General features: G+C 36.3%; 1 protein-coding gene across 5 annotated transcripts in view; it reads left to right on the forward strand.

Moving 5' to 3' along the window:
- LOC140153112 (uncharacterized) overlaps positions 1-20327 on the forward strand; it is a 145374-nt gene that overhangs the window by 104752 nt on the left and 20295 nt on the right. For all 5 annotated transcript variants that reach the window (XM_072175745.1, XM_072175747.1, XM_072175746.1 and 2 more), the window contains 3 exons: positions 4147-4308; positions 11444-11479; positions 16126-16242. In XM_072175745.1, coding sequence (XP_072031846.1) covers positions 4147-4308; positions 11444-11479; positions 16126-16242 — 315 coding nt within the window. The remainder of the gene's footprint in view (positions 1-4146; positions 4309-11443; positions 11480-16125; positions 16243-20327) is intronic.

Genomic DNA, 20327 nt, shown 5'->3' on the forward strand with positions numbered 1-20327 from the left:
ATGCATGACACCACATGTCCTTTTCCTTAATTCAAGAATTCAGGCTTTGGACTTCAAAACAAGAAAATTATGTTGTCATCCTGGATGTATATCTAAAGTTTGTGCAAAAGGTGTGAAAATTTCTTTAGCTTCCTATATTTTCAACTTAAAGCAGCTATTATTTATATGGGAGCTTTTGAGACTTTCATTGCGTAAAGCACTTAGCCTGACCACAGTAATATTTTATGTAACGGTCATAATATTTCATGTTTTTGTCTTGTGTTGCCTTCCATACCCAATGTGTTTTTGTTTCCCATTTTGACCCTAACTGCTTCCCATACCTAACATTACATCACCATCCTTGACCACTAACCTTGACCATTTCCTGCCTATCCCCAAATTGTGCCACCCTTGCAAGTTACACCTGGTAACCATGGTAATCCCATCCCATAATATGTGCTTCTCCATGCAGTTTGACCATGTGCTAGTCAGACCAGCACTGACCACCATCAAGTCAAGACCATGCTGGCCTCACCTCTTATACTTTATTTGATTGTCCATCTGATCAAATACTAGTGGTTCATCATTTGTAAATATTTTATATCATCATTTGTGTTTCAACGTGTATTTCAAAATAAATTGTCTACAACTTCATTCACCTATATAAGGACTTGTGTATTTGTCATCATTTTGTATTTTTAAATATACCCCCACGGCCAGTAGTCACACCCCAGATTTTGGAACAAATCTCTCATCTATCACATTGGCGCCTTCAACGTGGGGCTTTGGAACTTGTGACTACGTGGCCAGGGTAAATACCCACGAACTGGACTGATTTCTTGATAACTTGCAACATCATCATGGCACCAAAGTCTGTGCAGAGCATATTGGGACGTCTTCGACGGTTGGAGACCGAGGTGATTGATCTCCAGCGCAAAGTATCAAAATGTACATGTCTGAAATCAGCAACTGATAACTCTTGTGTTCCAATACCTGTGTCCAAAGTCAAGTTACCAACTCAAACACCAATTGCTACGGCTGTACAGGGTATAGTTAAGTGGTACAATGTGAAGAAGGGCTTTGGATATATAACCACCACAGATTCCAAGGAGGATGTTTTCATACATGTATCGAATATATCAAAGCCCAATCCTGCACACAAGCGGACTAGTCTAAAGCAGGGAGAACTTGTTGAATTTGACATTGTGGACACAAAACAAACCACTCTTGAAGCTGTACGTTTGTCGGGGCCTGGTGGTAAGCACGTTGAAGGTAGTGAATATGCCAGTAAAAACTCTCAACTTTGCAAACCCCGAGTTCAAATATCAAGTTCAAAGGTATCCCCGTCACCACTGCAAGACACTTATCATATGTATGAAGAATGTTCACCCAATGGAACTGGACTTGTAAATGATCATTTAAATGCTTCTGACCACAAAAGAATCAGCTCATCATCTACTGCACACCCTGCTATAAACTCCATGAACTTGGCACATGATCCGCCACCTTCTGATTCAAGTTCTCCTATTGTGAAACAACCAACTGTAAGACCAAGATCGCATCATTTTGTTGATATGGACAGAACAGTAAATACACGTAATCTTGCAGACTCAATTCCAGTACCAACCATATGGAAACAACTAACTAGTTTATTCTGATCCAGATCTCATCAATGACATTAACTGTTTATTACATGTTATTTGGAACTCTACATCCTGCTATATCTGCAGATTTGACTGGACTGATGAATAGTTTATTTATTTACATGTTAAATAATTGTTTATCTTTTTATGTTTCACTCTGAGGTTATGGTAGGAAATGTAAAGTATTCATGACAGTTTTACAAAAACAAGTTTTATAGTTTGGGCTGTGCACAAAATGTATTGATCATGACAATGAACTTTGAAGTGTTTGAATGTTAAAATATGTGTTATGATCATTGCGTTAAATTGTGAAAAAGGTACAGTCTTGACAAATTCTAAGTTTTTCAAAACAATTTTGGCTCATCTGCTTTTGTTTAGGTTTTAGCTATTGTTTATGATTTGTTTATTTGTGAATTGATTTGTTTGTTTTGATATCATGTCCATGCTTTCGTTTTGACAAAATGTCGTGGACAACATTTTTTTTCAAGCAGGGAAGTGTGTATAAACTGGTATAAGAACCCCACCCGTTATTATAAAAATGTATAGTTTAGAAAAAGTTCTGGGTGTTTTGAAAAGATAGGAGCATTTTTGGCTCACCCACTTTTAAATTTGTAGTTTTAGCTTATTCTTGTTTTATATGATGCGTCGAATCAAACTACTAGTATTCTAAATTTTACATCCAAACAAACATACTTGGCAATATTATAAGATATTGGCATTGTTTACATTTTGTGTTTATGATGTGATATGGTACATTCAAAGTATATTTTACCTGTTTTAAGGTATTTGGTATCATAGAAAAATGGATACCGTGTGTTTTGTGTTTATTGTATTTGCCATGGATGTCGTAGGAAAAACGGGCATCCTGGTATTTGTATTTATGTATATGCATTGATATCGTAGGAAAAAAACGGATATCATGCTCCTTTTTTTTATGTTTCAGCAGCATAGTGACTTATAAGGCTTTGTTGTAGACATGGATCTGGTAGGAAAAACGCAGATCATGGTCGCGAAACATGTTCAGGCTTTTGTTATTGTTGAATAGTTTGGAGATTGCACAAAACTGCAATCTCATATCTATAGACAAATTTAATTCTCAAAACATTCCTGAGCGAGATTGGTATTGTTTACTGAACTCATGTTATGTCATTGTTATTTTGTTTTTGCACCGCATTTAGAAAGAAATTCTTTTACCAAGATTTTCAAAAAGTACTTTAATGAATGCTTGCAATTTCTGTTTTGTTTTATGCTCTAAAATTTGTGTGTACCATGTCACAAAATTGTTATATCATAGTAAATTCCGAGGACGTAATTTCTCAAAGCGGAGGTGAATGTAACGGTCATAATATTTCATGTTTTTGTCTTGTGTTGCCTTCCATACCCAATGTGTTTTTGTTTCCCATTTTGACCCTAACTGCTTCCCATACCTAACATTACATCACCATCCTTGACCACTAACCTTGACCATTTCCTGCCTATCCCCAAATTGTGCCACCCTTGCAAGTTACACCTGGTAACCATGGTAATCCCATCCCATAATATGTGCTTCTCCATGCAGTTTGACCATGTGCTAGTCAGACCAGCACTGACCACCATCAAGTCAAGACCATGCTGGCCTCACCTCTTATACTTTATTTGATTGTCCATCTGATCAAATACTAGTGGTTCATCATTTGTAAATATTTTATATCATCATTTGTGTTTCAACGTGTATTTCAAAATAAATTGTCTACAACTTCATTCACCTATATAAGGACTTGTGTATTTGTCATCATTTTGTATTTTTAAATATACCCCCACGGCCAGTAGTCACACCCCAGATTTTGGAACAAATCTCTCATCTATCACATTTAATTAGGTAGCAAATTCAATGTTATAATGGACATGCAAACGTACATGTACAAGTAAAGATGAAATGTACAGAGAGTCGGTGAATGTCCTCAACAGATTTTCAGATGGTTCATGTCATGATTCACTAGGATTCACAACATGCTCATCTATCAGGGCACAGTTCTTTAACCCCAATACATTTGTACATTCATTGAATGAGCTTTGAAAAGTTGGGTACAAAAACTCATACTCTGCAACTTGAGGTCAAATTTTGCACTACATGTATGATTGTTTTGAGGTTATTGAACTCAACTATGCCATTGGGATGAGGCATCTAAAAGTTGTTTGAAATAAAAATCATTCACTGAATACATCTACAGAATGCTCACAGAGTTATAATGGATTTATTAATTTTTCAAAAATAATAAGTGTAGGAGAACAAGATCAAGCCATTTGAAGTGATCCAATTATTTTGCTATTGTTCCCAGGTGGATCTGTTTTCAAATATGAAGACAAAATTGCAAATCACAGAGCAGAGTAAATCACAGAAGTAGCAATAACAACTTCAATATCAGCTAAAAATGAAGAAGTTGGTAAAAACTAACCTAAAGCCAGATATCAAATAATTCATAAAACTCATGCGTTTCTCATCTTCTCTTTTTCTTTCTGTTATTCACTATATTTCATACTACAGGATATGCATAAACACTTAAATGTGAATGCTGATGGCTACGATGTTATCCAAGATGCATTAGACGCTATGACCTACGTGGCGCATCATATCAATGAGATGAAGCGTAAACACGAGGTGGCTGTTCATGTACAGGAGATACAGAGTCAGATGGTCGGCTTAGAGGTAATTATAGCATGAATGGACACCTTTTTTACACACTCAGCACATATATTTTCACATTAAATTCGCCCGCAGGTTGACATAATCAAAAATATTGTCAAGAGTTAGATTGTATCAGGCCTGTTAGTACTTGATGCATTTTACTAGCTGATCTTGATTAATTGTTGTTTTGAAAGTTTGATATATTAATAGTTTTATTTCAAAAATTATCATGAAGGAAAATTTGCATGACTGCCTGCAGTTGAATGTTTTGCTGGCTCACAGTGATGAAATAGTGGAAATTGAAGGTGTCAGAAAATGATTTTGTATTTTCAGCAGGCCATTGAGAGGCCTTTGACTTCTTTGAATATAGTTATTCCGTGTGAGAGGTACAAAGGGTGCAGATTGTAATGGGTTGAGAAGTTTTTAAAGAAGTAAACCCGGATTTCAAAAAACTAATTTAAAGTAAAACGGGGTGAACAAGATTCTGGCTATGTGCCTGTATTAAAGCTGCAAGTATTGTTATCATATTCTCATTGGGATGCTGGAAGCCATCCTTGCCAATCATAATTGGAAATAAAATACTTGCAATTTGTGATTATGGTTGGTTCCAAGAATTTAGTGTCATTATATCACTGATATGTTTAGGTCGTACAAATTATTGCTTTTTGTATTAATGTGAGGGCCACTTCATCTTAATATTAAAATAAAAATTCTCTATATTTGCTTTTCAATTTTGGGAAAGGAATCTCACATTTTAATTGCATTTTAAAATAAAATGTTCCTGGAAAAAGAAATTAAACTTGAATAAAATATCAATGCATCAAAAGGATTGTCTCAGCTGTACTCTGAGCCACAGCAGGATTTGACAAGAGTGCATTCCTTGCTAATTACCTTGAACATATTTACTATATAAGGGGAAGAAATCAAGAAATGAAAAGCAAACATTTTCCGCATGACATTCTCAAGTGAACCACAGACCCCAGCCACAGACATTTATCCATGCATCTTTTAGAAATTGTCAACCAAGACTGATATCATTGCACAGCTGAAAGCATTAAAAGTTTACTGAAAAGAAAAGTATATATGTAAGTGATACTCTGGTTTTAACCAGAACCGGATATAAAGCGTGCAACAATCTGGTATTTCGTCTTGCTCGCTGGTCTCTCAAAATAGACTTTTGAAGTCAAGACATGCATTATGATGCGGGGTCGGTATATGCATCATATGTGACCCATTTCTTGATGCTGCAGTATATCCATACATTGCCAAGCCAGGCTGCAGTCAAGCATTTTTTGTTTGCACAAAAATTTTCTTGACTGCTATAGTTTCATGAAATATATGCAAGAAGTTGTAGATTTGTATTTGCTTAGTTAGTGATCACCAATTGAGTCAGACATATGATCACTTATCCATGTCCTGATAGGCACCTCAAGTCAGCCTCAATCTCATGCATATAAGCATCATTGACTCTTGAAGAGGTGGAAAGGGAAAACTGAATGTCATGCTACAGACAAGTACAGTTGCTAATCTTGAATTGAAATTTGATAGCAATAATGAGTTTTCTCCTTATATTACTTCTAGGCTACTAAATTTTACACTCACCAGAGCGCTTTCACCGGCCTGGCATCACTAGCAACGAGGTATTTTCAGAGCAATAGCATCTGCTGAAGATGTCGGTTGAGTTGCTGAATGTAAAATTTAATAGTACAGAAGTATTAAAAAAAAACTCATGACAGTGTCTCATGAGTATATGCAATCTGAACCTTCTGATTTTTAAATATTGGTGATGTAGGAAGTTTATGTCTATTAAAAATCAGTGCTGGTATATTTACTTAACCCTATTAAACATAACCAATAGCCACAAAAGGCTACAAGAGCAAGAAACTGTGACTTCTTTCCTTCCCCTCCGCTAAAAAGCCTCAGCGGAGTTAGGATTATTGTGCTCTAGAGCTAGTGCCCCAATAATATCCCAGATTTATTCCTACAATTTAACAGGCATTGAATACTGGGAGTATCTTGCAAGCAATACCTTTTCCAATAACCTTTCTACATTGGAGTCAGTGTGTATAAAAATCAAGCCAACTACACACCTATTTTGACATGAACAAGACCAGAACTATAAGGTCCCAATGAGTCAGATACAAGCTGACATCTTAAAGTGTTGACACATATCTCTATATATTGCCATGCATTGAGTATAATGTAACATGAACTGGTGTGAAGATGGCTAGCTAGGTGTTATTGAATTGAAGAGCAGCACATAGGACAAAGAGACGATGGGATGATATCCTGCATGGGATATATTTATTCATAAATATGTTTTCTAAGGCTGAATTTTTTTTAAAATCCAAGTACCTAAACCCCTCAGAAGTCTTCATGAAAATAACTTTCATATTAAAGTTACCTTTGCCAATTAAGTATACAATAATTATATCTTAATTAATTAAATTAAGAACCATGAATTCAAATTCATTCTTGGGATTTAGTTTGAATTCAAATTCATTCTTAGGATTAAGTTTGAATTCAAATTCATTCTTGGGATTAAGTTTGAATTCAATTTCATTCTTGGGATTAAGTTTGAATTCAATTTCATTCTTGGGATTAAGTTTGAATTTAAATTCATTCTTGGTATTAAGTTTGAATTCAAATTCATTATTGTGATTAAGTTTGTGGTTCAGGGTAAAAAGTTAGAATGCATTCATTAAAGTTTCTTTTCAGAACTAAACCAGATGAATGAGTAGTGTAGTAGCTTCCGATATCAAATACAATAGTATAAATGCCAAATCGAGTTTTAACTTGCATAATTTATTTCCACTTTTGTGTTATGATAAAGTTTTCATTCCATATTGCAAACATTTTTAAAGTAAAAGAAGGATTGGACTTTTCTAATTTTGGATATAGGCCTACGTGTTGAAGGTTTGCGCAATACTACAAAAAGTGCATAATTCATGTTCAGGTTCAATCTAAACATGTCAAAGTTTGTTTAGTCTGAGGATACTTGAAACAATGGCACTTCAAAAACCGCAGATGGAGCACTTCATCCCATACATACTGACACCAGTATGCAACTATTCTACGAATTCAAATATGAGTGAAATCAGCCATTCTAAATTAAGATCATGGCAAACCAATGTGCATGTTTTCTTTCACTTCACACCACATATGGGGTATTTCACTTTATAGTGAGAGGAAGTTGGATGAGTCCTGAATGGTTTTGGCTCTGAACGAGACCTTGACATACAGCAATTGTTCACTTAGTTGCATCCGATTGGGTTCAAGTTGGACACAAATTGAGCTGATACAGCTGACAAGAAAAGATTTGTAAGCTACTGGGTAATACTATAGATCTAAAGGGCCTATGCTGATCTCAACAGTTCCAAATTGAATACATCATTCTGCAGTAAAATATAAACATAGTAGAGTTAGGTCATCTGCCCTGGTCTTGACGTCATGTCTTGTAGGCATGGTGGAAAGATAGCTCATTCTGACAAGATAAAAGTTGATGTGGGATTTCCTGAACATAGGCATAATGGACTAACTTGGCTCCTGCTGTAATCACTCTGTATCAAAGTATCAATGGTAGGGTTTATGAAAATGTTGTAGAAGATTATGATTGGGTATTTCATGCTTGAATTGAATGAAGTCAAGGTATGATTTGGTTTTTGGTAGTTGATTGCAGTGTCAATTAAATGCAAGATGGGAAATGGAAGGAATACACTATAGATACGTATGGAAGCTTGGCATGAATCTGTAGATTTCAATGATACCAGGCTGGGAGTAGATTGTTTGATGTTGTCCCCACAACATATATTTTGGTGTATATGGAAGTGGAACTTGTCCAATGTTGATCAAAACCTGCTAATTACGTGTTAGGTCCAAAGTCAATGGAAATGGGAAGTAATTCAAACCTTCAGTTGAAAATAATTTGCATTTCCCCCTCATGCTTAACATGTTGTTATCTCCCCTTTTTCCCGTACATTTTTGCAATTTTATGTTTTCCTTTCGGTGACAAAACACCAATCATTTGTTGCTGGGAAGAGAATGTTTCTCACTATATATTCCATCAATCCCCATATTAGGGTAAAATATTGATCTCCCCAAGCAGTGGCATAGTGTCATAGGAGCACAGGGGCATCTGCCCACCCCCCTCCATCGATCTAAATCCCATATATATAGGAACATTTGCCGAAGACCTGGTGCTCCCCCGATCAAGGTTGGTGACCCCACCCACGCTATGCCACTGCTCACAAGAGTAGGACCGAATTTAATAGGATTTTCTGATGAAATGTTTATAGAATATAATTATATTTAGCTTTTGATGTACACAAGTAGCCAAAAGTTTAATCAACTGTAATTCACTTTTCTGTGGGTCACAGAGTAGCTTCATCTTTAACCCCATGAGAACTAACTGCTTATTGGCCAAAAAGAACTTTTCATTATCAATTGGACCAATCAGCAACATTGTTAGAATAATTTCACCAAAGTGGGGTGAATTATTTGCAAAGCGCCATTCTGATTGGTGATTAAAGTGAAGATATCATGTAATTGACCAATCAGAGGCAATGTTAGATCGGCGGGTAGTGCTCATGAGGTTAAACTTTTCAATGCTTACTTGCCGCCAACAATCTGTTTACCTTGATGTTGTGAAACAGATCTATGGTTTTCCTTTAACCATAACCCAGTTTTTGTGGTAGGAAATGGACCTGCTTCAAGGTTTGCATTAAATAGGAAGTGCAATTGCCAGTGGTATGCTTGATATAATATTAGTTTTGATTTGACCAGGATAGTTATAATTGAAAAAGGAAATGTTCATGATATAATAGATAATTTGTATTAATTTATACTTATTTGGTTGACGTCCAACAAATAACCAGGATGGGATTATGAGGCATTGGGCAATTACAAATACTATGCTTGAGGAAAAATGCTATGGATAGTTCAATTTGATACCTACTGTATGTAATATGATCGCATAGTCATGATGATGGCTTTGGAAAGATTATGGCATACGTAAATGAATTATCCTAGTAATTGATGAATTATCATAGCTATCAATGACTTAAATTTCATTGAAGGTGATGGTTTTTCATCATACTTGAAATAAACTGTAATTATAAAAAGAAAGAAATGAGTTAAAAGACCATAGTTGATAAATTATGCTTTAACTGATAGCATGAAAATGTGTTGATATGGATCAGTATTTATGATATGTACGATGTGGAGGCTCTATTGAATGTCGTTTTCCTCTGGCTACAAAATTCCATCCCAGCTCATGTTGCAGATGATTTGAAAGTTTCAGGAATGGAAACAATTTCAAATCCATGTTTATACTACAGGCATGTCCACACAAATAGTAAATCTTAAGATTTTGATTTAAAAGCATATTAAAGGTTTTACTAGGTGTTTCAGACTGTGTTGGTGTATGTAGGATTTGGAAATAGTACTGAGATGACACCAAGTTCTACATCAAGTTGCTTTCCCTAAATGTAGGACCGAAATATTAGAGTTAAGTTACCTCCGGTGTAACTACTTGGTGTAACTACTCTATTTGAAAAGAATTGAATATGGAAAATGTTAGGCTGTTCTATTTTTTTTGTTATTATCAATTTCTGTCAAATTACAAACCAAATGCAATTATTAAATAACAAGTTTTGGTGTTTTGATGAATTTTCACCATCACGCCAACATTGCAAAATCTTTAAAAGCTATTGTGCATATGTACAGTTGATTTACTAATGTAACCGCATATTAAGGAAGTACTTGGTTTACATTTGGTTACTCTTGAGGGATGAGATTGGAGGGTTATTTTCAGATTCAAAATTACTTCCATTCAGAAATGGCACAAAATACTTTCAACATTGGGCTGTAGAGTGTTTTTGAATGACAGATAGTCAATATTTAGGGTTTGATTTTCTTGGAATATGCATCAGAGGAAAGTGATGTGGGTTTGAAGTGTTTTTGTTGGAATCACATCCCTGGTAGCAGAGATGGAAAGTAAGCGATAGAAAAAGTAAAGAAGTACAGTAAGAGAGAATAATCAGGCATGAAAGGAGGAATTGGTGAGAGAATGGAAAAGTAAGGAAAGCAAAGAGAAAAAAACATGTATAAGAGGAAAAGGAAGAGAAAAAAAGAATGGGTTAAAGGAAGGTGGAACAAGAAGAGAAAGAGCTGACAGACAGTCAGATATTGGGAAGAGGGCTAGATATTGTGTTCGCACTTAACTTGCACTTAATTGCATTATAATGCACAAGAATGCTTTACACTGTCATGCAGGGCACCCTTCATTAAATGAACATTGGACAAGAAATTTGAAACATACTTGAAGATTACTGTGTTTTTAAGTTGGCATTGCGAGGCCTTGAAATCTGTCCGCTAAAGTAAGCATTAAAAAAAATAACACGTATACACTATGTCAGTGAACTCCCAACTAATCTTGCGCAACACGACAGATCAATATAATTTTCATTAACTACGTGGATTATTTTTACTTTTCTCCTGTTGATCAAATACATCCTTAAAACCAATTTGACGGAGAAGACATGCTTTTCCCATTAGGGCATGTAAATAGTATGCAACTTAAGTAACATTGAATATTACACATACTGATGATGGTGATGGTGAAACATTCCTTTATTTCATCTCAGTATAAACACAATTCTTGCAATTCCAGCTAGTATATATACATGAGAAGCAGTAGCTACACATAGCTAAATTGCATAAACATTAATTCACAAGCAGGCATGGTAAATTAATTCTAACTCCGTAATTCTGTAATTGTGGAACCGTCGTGCATCTTGAGACGGCCGAGTCTTAAATGACAGACGGTGTGATTAATAAGCGCTGCTAGTTTGTGATGCATGCAAATATGCATCGGGTTTTGTCATCGGAGAGAGAAAGTTGTCCGGTTTTTAACAAAAATATTTATGACATAAACTAATCGAAGCGAATAATGTTATGGATAGAAAATGTTTGGAGACATACAATGTACTAGCTCATGCGATTAACATCCTTATTTGGTTTGCATCTGGTGTAGGCTATAATTTAATATTATCTCGGAGACTTGTCCAAATTATGCACAAGTACAGTGTATAGTATATGCATTTAAAATGTAATAATTTAATTAATTATTTGTGTTTGTATTTGTTTACTTTTACAGAGAGATTTAAACTCATGTGGGGACTTGGTTTTAGAGGTAAGTTGGAATTAGGCTGTTCCATTTAAAATCCACACTACCCCTGTGGAAGATTTAGCAGAGGTCTTCCGCAGAGGGAGTATGAGTCTTGAATACAATAGACAATTGGGTAACTTCCATTAACAATACTCACTCCAGTTGTGGAAGATACAGGTAAAGCCATAATAGAGGGGGAGTATGGGTTTCAAAATGATTAACCCTGACCAATTACATTTGAAAAAATACTCCTCCTGTGGAAGATATTTTCAAAATCTTCCACAGGGGTAATGTGGATTTCAACTGGCATAGTCCATTTTAAATGGTCCAGAGATTTTTATCAAACTGTTAGTAGTATATTGTGTAAAATTCTGTAACTAAACCAGTTTAAAACTGAACAACATTTCAAAAATGACTAATAATGCCACCGTCAGCAAACTTTATCCATACTTGCAATGAACTGTTCAGCAGTAAATTTGGCAATGTTGTGATTTGAAATCATCCTTGCCATGATTACGCTAACTTTGGTGCCAGTAATCAAGCATCACCTCGTCCTATTAACACAGGAACAAGTCAGTATTGCATTCCCGCCTGCCAGCCTCGCTACACGCATTTGCCTGCCTTGATTTATTCTCTGTACGGTTCACAAATAGATCCATGGTCTAGTCGAAAGAGTGGATTGGGAAGTTATGACAGCAGAATTAGGCACCGTGACATGGTGAAATGAGAAAAGGATATGTCGGTTGAGTAGAGAAGTGATTGCATAGGTTGAATCTGATTAAGGCCAGAATCCCAATAGGCCCCTTTGATTTTTATCAACTTGTGCAGTGTTTTGACCGCAGAAGTATTATTACATCATGATGATAATTCAAACCAATTACGGTGCCTCTTTTCATTTGAGTTGCTTGATCATAAAGTCTAACTTTGATTGAATTGTGACTGATGAATAAATGAATGATTGTTTAAAAAAAGAATCATTTTCTTGGCTCATGGAATGTTAAATGAATTGTTTACTCATCATTTTATTACAAAATTGTCAGAGATGAAATGTAAAAGAAGCAAAACCATTGCACTTGCATCCATCCATGTGATGCTATGATGCAATCACCCTAAGTCATTTATACGCACGGTTTCGTCGGCTGTGCTAGCGTAACACCAATGGCTACACTTCACTAATGGAGTGCTTGGCATGCGAGGGGTCCTGGGGTCAAAACCTTGTTCCTTCTTTCCTTTCTGATAACCAAGAAACCACTTTTAGCATTAGGGTTCAAGGTTAAATATTATGAAAGAGTATTAGTAAAATGTTGAGAAAAACAATATTTTGGTTTAAGTAAAAACAAAACATACTTTCTAATTGTAGATATAAGATCTTCAGTGTTTAAACAGTTGTCAAAATGTTCCAAATGCATCCCCCTTCCCCATGAGCCTGCAGATGTGGTCCAGTGCAAATAAGATAAAATGGAAAAGCACACACGATTTCTCGCACCATAATTGCACAGTGGTTTCTAAAAAATAATTCAAACACCTTACGGGTTGCTACAAAAAATGCTATATGTGGAAAGTGCTTTAGGAAATGTCTGCATGTTCCTTTTCTAGCAGGTAGTTTGACACTAGTTTACAGCATTAATGTTGTGCAGGTTCAAGCAATGCCCGCTCTTAAGAAGTTAGGACTGCTGGAAATAAAGTACTGGCATAGGGAAATGTAAGCTTCAGGCTTGATATTTTAAACCAAATAAAGAATTGTAGAACTGTAAAGGTGTAAATCAAGTTTTTGTAATGTTAGATTTATGTATAATATGTTTCTCGGTGTTTTCTTCAGGCATTAGAATTGTCAGGCTTTTGCCTGAATTCAGGCAGTTTTGTTGTCCAAATTTACGCATTTTTATTATTTTCAGGCAGTTTTCAAAAAAGCCATTCTCATGGCTGTTCCTACGTGTAAGTTGGTAATTGGTGTGCAATTTATCAAGACATTTCATCTGTGAGCAGCCCTCGAATTAACCCACGGCACCGACGGCATATTGCCGTGGGTGCCCACCCCCATTGCCGCAATGCCCTCAAAATATGTCCTTTACCGACGGCAGTCACTTGCCGTGCCCCTAAATGAAGTTGCCGTGGGTGCCCTAGCCGGCTAGCCTTGCCCCTTCATTATAAAATAATTAACCAGTACTGGTTAAAACCCCGAAAAATTGTGGAAAATTAAATCGAAAATCTTGAACACGATCGCTATTTTGAGCATCGTAACCCAGCTGGCCAGCTATCAATCATAGTTTGTTGTCAATTAATATTCATTACCTCTACGTAAGCTTACATATTCAGCCAATCACATCGGCTTTTATACATTATTATTTATAATCTGGTTGCTAGAAATCTGACTTCATTTGCCCGATTGGTCAGAGAAATACCTTCAACGTACTATCGACCAATCAGAAACGCTGTTAGTAACTATTAAAGCTTCCTGTGTTGTGAACAAAATCCGAGCGCTGGGCAAATCAATATTGATCTCTCGATTAGCAAACATTAACTTCCCATTGCAAACCGATGGCGATCCCCCTTCCGGTATCGTCTTGTCTTGTACATGTGAGCCCATCTCTAGATATGTTTTGCACGAAATAGTTTTTATCCCGGCGAATTTGATCAATATTATTACCAAAGTTACAGCTGTTTCATTGCTGTTTCGAGTCAGTTTTGCAGCTCAGAACTAGGGATCGCAAAATTTAAGTAAATTAAACTGTTGATTTTTGATTGCTTTGTATTATTTAAGCAGGTCTTTTGAGCAAGCAGGTTAGTTTTAGTGTAAAGTTGAGAGTCAAATTTTACTTTGGTGTCGAATTCAGCTGACAGCAATGCATCTATTCGCTTTCGAAAAATTGGTGCCCCTCTCAAATTTTCAACAGTTGCCTTGATGCCCTTTTGAAATATTACAAATTGCCGTGCTGCCTTGCCTTTTCAGTGAAAATCCAAGGCAATTATCAACTTGCCCTAAAAAAGTTGCCGTGCCCCTTCAGATCCTTAATTCGAGGGCTGTCTGTGAGGACATACAAAGTTCTTTAACCCCAATATAGTTGTGTGTGCATAAAATGGATGTATGGATACAAAAACTCATCCCCCTCCACTTGAGGTGTATTTTTGAGGTACGATTGTTAAATGGAGCTTTATGAACTGTGACTCTGGAAGTGAGACCATTTGAGCTCAGCGAGATTGGTTTGATTTAAAAAGCAAAACCACTGCACATGCATCCATCCCATGTAATGCTATGACACAGTCACCCTAAGTCACAGTTTCATCGGCCGGGCCAGCGAAACGCCCATGGCTACACTTCGCTAATGGCGTGCTTGGCATACGAGGGGTCCTGGGGTGGAAACCTGGGGGAAAACTCTAGACTTCTTTGTTCATTTTCTCTCTATTTTTTGTTCCTTCTTTTCTTTCTGATAACCAAAAAACTTTCATTTCTCTCTAACACCCACACCATTCTATTTCAAGAATGTTTAACTGCTCAACTTATTTCCACTACTTTTATTTATTAATCTGTAATTTCATTTTATTAATCGCTCATTCGTGTTTCATATTTGGGAAGCGACAAATATATTATTGGGCTATTGATGTCAAGCAATCAGTTATTTGGGAAAAGTCATGTCCCGTCCACATCATAAGCGTTACTAGTGCAGCAAATGACGAAACAGTGACCTCCAATCGTCAAACATCGTCATCTGTGTATGACGGCCGAGCGTAGTATTCAATCAACATTGTCTCCTTCCATCAAGATCAGTTCACGCTGTACTTACTTAAATTTCTGAAACCTATCCAACGGCACACTGTCGTCAATATTTATCACATTTAGTGCTTTCCAAGTGAGGGACCCTTTTTCTGGCCACTGCTCATTCAATTTCAATCGGATAAAATTTTACTCCCAGCTGCTTTGTGTATGGTATAAAATGTACACTCGGTATTTTTGATTGCAATTCTATATGCAGTCACTATCAATTGAAATGTCAACTGCTCAGTGGTCAAGTGCAATAGCTGCCCTGTGAACATTTGGCCATTTGGCAATTTATACACATAATTTTGTACACATCTACTCGTGCAGCTATACATGGCAGCTATTGCACTTACCCACTTCTGGCACTGAGCAGTCGATGTTTGTTTGCCATTTCAAGTGATCACTTTAGATCTGTTACTTTCTGTAGTAGAGAGTATTATGTTAACATTCTCAAGTATGCAAAAAGTATTCAAAAAAGAGGAAAAGGGTTTTAAAAAAAAGTGGAAATACACTCGTAAAAATACTGATGGTCTGAAAATAGAATTGACATTAAATGACAGAAAATACTACCTTGAATTGCTTGGAGTGATAAAATAATGTCAACACGATAAGTGCTCTTCTATGGAACTTAATTGTCATTTCTAAAGCTTGTCACTTTGCCCATTTAAATGCAGCAAATTGACCACATTTGTAACATTTTGACTGCTTAGTGTCAGAAGTGGGTAAGTGCAGTAGCTGCCCTGTGAACATTCAGCAATTTACATACAATATAGCCTACTCATCTACACAAGGCAGCTACACATGGCAGCTATTGCACTTACCCTCTTCTGGCACTGTATGACAATTGATTTACAAACATGAAATGTATGTATCTTTTTAACAATGTTTACCCTCTCTGGTGATATTTTTACAGGATGTGTTCCGACTACAAGGAGCTAGAGCAGAGAGATACCTGTATCTATTTGAAAAAGTTCTACTCATTGGAAAGAAGAGGGAAGATGGACTCATAAATGTCAAAACTCATATATCGGTAGGTCAACTAGAACAGTAGTAGGGCAACTGTAGCAGTGGTGCAGACTTAAAAATAAGTATTAACTTGGTGATACAGATACGTAAGTAGGGTGGGTCAGTTGGGGTTTTTTTTTGTCGTCTTAGTTTTTTCTGGGAAAAAGTCTGAAAAAGGAATATTTTGAAAATGTTCAGAATTTGTTCATAAAATTTCAGTCGGGCCACTTCGGCCAAAATCGACTGTTTTCATTTGCATAAAGCTATAAAAACAAAATCCCAAAATGCAAAATCTGGGTTGGTCAGACCAGTAGAACAGTTGCCTTATATAAGCACTCTTTTTTACCTGTAGGGGTAACATCTGGACCCCAAAATCTAACAGTTATACCTATCAAACAGTTTTTGTGATGAGCAGACTTCGCATTAGTATCCATAATGAAAGACACACAAGTCCTTCTGTAACACAAGCCTTCTGAACCAAAACAGACTTGGCGTAGGAAACAGTATCACCACTTAGAAAATAGGGCAATCCAATCAGTTCCTAGGGCATATTGATTTCCTATTGTTTTAGGACCTATAGGTAGCAGTAAATTCACTTTATTTTAATCTGCTGATTCGGAAAGTTGGCATTCAAGTCGAGTAAGTGATCAATTCAGGTTGTGTCTCAGAATTGTCAGCGAGATGATTGATATTAATTTTTAAGGATGATTTTCAGAATTGGTTTGGAGACAGATGGGAGGATGTACCCAAACGGGTTAATAGATTTTGGTGTGACCTTTGGTTGTGTTAATCAAATATTTAAATATATTGATTATTGCCTAAGGAATTCTGCCAAATCATAATTAATTTAGTTTTTATTGCCATTCTAGCCCAAAATGATGAGCAAGTCATATCACACTAGTAATAAAGTGGATGAGTTATATTTGCAAGAAAATCTAGGTGACATAGGTCGTGAATTATTACTTTTGAGAGAGAGCTACCAGAGGGGCCAGTTGTGATGCATGTAATAATGCCCGATCTTTTAGTAGCATCTTTAGACATGCTGAATATCACCTGCCGTTAACTGGGGGAAATCAATAACCTACTCGTAGTGAGAAACATATGAAGAAGATAGCGCAAAACATCCTACGAGCATCCGCTGCATTTGTACAGGGACTTTGAGAATGTTCAATGCTTTTATATACACAGTTGTAATGACGTAAACTGACAGGTTTAGGATATTATTCCTAGAAATAGTATGTGAAATAAAGGTTACCTTAAGAACTGCAGACTGATATATGACACAATACTCATGTAGAATCTTGTGAGTAATATATGATTGCATTTAACTGGGAAATTATCTGTATAGAAATGGTGTGAAATCGGAGAAGATGAGATACCTCTGCTCAAATCAATGGTTGGTTTTATTAGCTTGTCGTTCAGCGGTGGTGGCACCAGGAATTTTTGCTGGGGAACAAAGGGGGGGATGTTTTAGGGGCCCAAAGCCCAAAATTGAGGGGACTCCCCAACCGGCGCCACCAGTCTTTCAGTAAATTCCAATGGGATGTGTCAGAGAAGAATCTTTACCCACATAATCCTTTTAAGACATGTAGGATTTCACAACTTTGGAAATGGTAGCTGGTACTCAATAAAGGTAAAGTTGGGGTTAAAGCAATGCAATGTCGCCAGCAGGTGAGGAAACAATGATGTTATCTTACCAGGTTGGGCTTAAGGTCTAAGGAACTTTAGAAGATGGTTGTGTGTGTGTATGTCGTCATCAATGCTGGTAGGCAGTGTTTTTACACGTTCAACAGGGAATGTTGCAAGAGTTGATGGATATAGTATTTGTTATGAAAAACATTTGGTTTTTGACTCTTGACACCTGTCCAATGTTTTGGTAGTTGAGCATCCCTCTACAGTTTTATCCTTTAGACAAGTAATACAGTAGTTTTGCACATAGGAACTTTGTTAATATTGCACAACGGGTCATTGTTATTTGTACAAAAGTCTACAAAAACAAACAGATATATCTGTAGGGAATTGATGGCCTTTTTAACCTGATGAACATTTCATTGTTTGAAAACAATTCGAAGAAGCAGCAGCTTCAGTGATAGGCATCAATCAGTATGTATACCCGTTGGGTTCATAAGATCAGGCATTCGTCAGAGCATTGTGTCCCTTACGCAAATATACAGTGAGCCTCATGGATAAACACGATTGAGCAATCTGACCAGAGGCACGCTTCTTGAGCATGATATGTTCTCATGAGCTATTCATGTAGGCCTGTAAGGAGCTGGGACTGTTGTAACAGTAGTCATAGTGGAACCCATAGTTATGCAAAAGTATTTCTACAAAGAATTTGTGAAGAAACACTTCATTTGACTCAAATTTTGCAGATGGATGCTAGTCTGCATGGGTTTGAAATGTTTCTTGTAATCCTGTTTTGCATTCAATGGGTGTAATGATCACCATATACTATCATATTTAATTACTTATCTGGCATCATTTTGTATGTTGGGAGGGTATATAAATAGACATTAAACAGGTGTGCATTGCATTAACTTGGCATTGATGTATTTTAACTTCATATCAACAGTAGCTTCACCTATGAATTTTTATGGCATCCCTGATAATAATTGTCATTATTCGAATTTCAAAAAGATAAATCTCACCAAGTGACTCCAATAATCAAAATATTTCATGAAGTTGATCTTCCTTGCAGCAAATTTGATATATGAGAGGTTACAGGTTCAAAAATTACAATAGGATTATTTTCATAAACAACTGATTTGTTATCAGATCATATTTCTCGCTATCTTGTCAAGGGTCATGATTTATACCATCAAGTCTTGGTTCAAGATGGTCATCAAAGGGTGCACCAGGAACTGGTTGACTTTACATCTTGGTATTTGTATTGAGACATGAAATACTTCCAGTGGTATAAAAATAGGTAGTTGAACTCCTTGAGTTTTTTAAATATCTCATAGGACAAACTGGGTTTGTAGTTCATCACACACAAACATAGCCCCAATATAACAGATATAGACGAGAAAAATGGTAAGATTTGAGGGGATTTGTATTTTTAGATATATGCCAATATTCTGATGATGTTGGATGTTGATTCATTTTATGGGATGTGGGCAAGGAAACTATCACTGAGAAAGCTGCTGTATTGTATTTATAGATAGATTCAGGTGTGTAATGGTACACTTTATATGAAACAGGTGTGAGGCACTTGATATTCTACAAGTTTGAAAGTTTGGGTGATCCTTCATGTAATTATTTCGTGTAAGCTAATCCTAAGCCTAACCCTAAACTAACCCAAACCCTAACCCTAACCCTAATTTCATGTATAATTACAGGAGTAACCAAAGTTTGAGAAGATGTCTTGGGTGTGGAAAGTTATATAAAAGCCTGTAATATTGTAAAAGCTTTCTTTTCAATCTCTCAGTGCTGATCTCATCAACTTAGACTGTACAGGGACTAATATGAAAGGTGTCTAAATCTTGTTACTAACAACATTAATATTGGCAAAATTAATAGTTACACATTTAACAAGTAAGGTGAAGAAATGAAACATACATTTAATTTGTGTATTTTTCAAGCTAGGCTACTTTCCATCACATCATGACCCTTTAGTATATGGCAGCTAATTAAAGTTGAATTTTACTAAAGATAGTGTTCCATGCTTGCCCTCTGGCTTCCTGGGGAAACTGATCTGGTAATCCATAGTGCAGGGCCATAGTGAAGATTCAATACATCTTGATCACAACCTGAAGGGTGTTGTGATAACATGAGATGTAATCATATCCCAAATGCCCAACGGATTTGAACTGAATTGGTACTAATAAAATTGACTTTCTATTCTAGCATAGTATGGATGGCGTAAGATATGGAATGGACAGATACCCATGCATCTGATTGTGAATGAGATATGCTATGGTGATCATCCTGCGTTTTTTGGATACGGACATGGGTACATAACTCTGTCCATTCCTTTTCTAGATCTATTGCACATATCGTATGTCCATAATTTTATAAGGTTGAATGTTAAAATGTGTTTTCTGATTTATATCGGATTGCATTGATGTCTTGAGTTTGAGTCAAGAATAATTGGGCTATTCCATTTAA

Source organism: Amphiura filiformis, chromosome 5 (assembly GCF_039555335.1).
Source record: "Amphiura filiformis chromosome 5, Afil_fr2py, whole genome shotgun sequence".
In the NCBI taxonomy this organism is placed as follows: Eukaryota; Metazoa; Echinodermata; class Ophiuroidea; order Amphilepidida; family Amphiuridae; genus Amphiura; species Amphiura filiformis.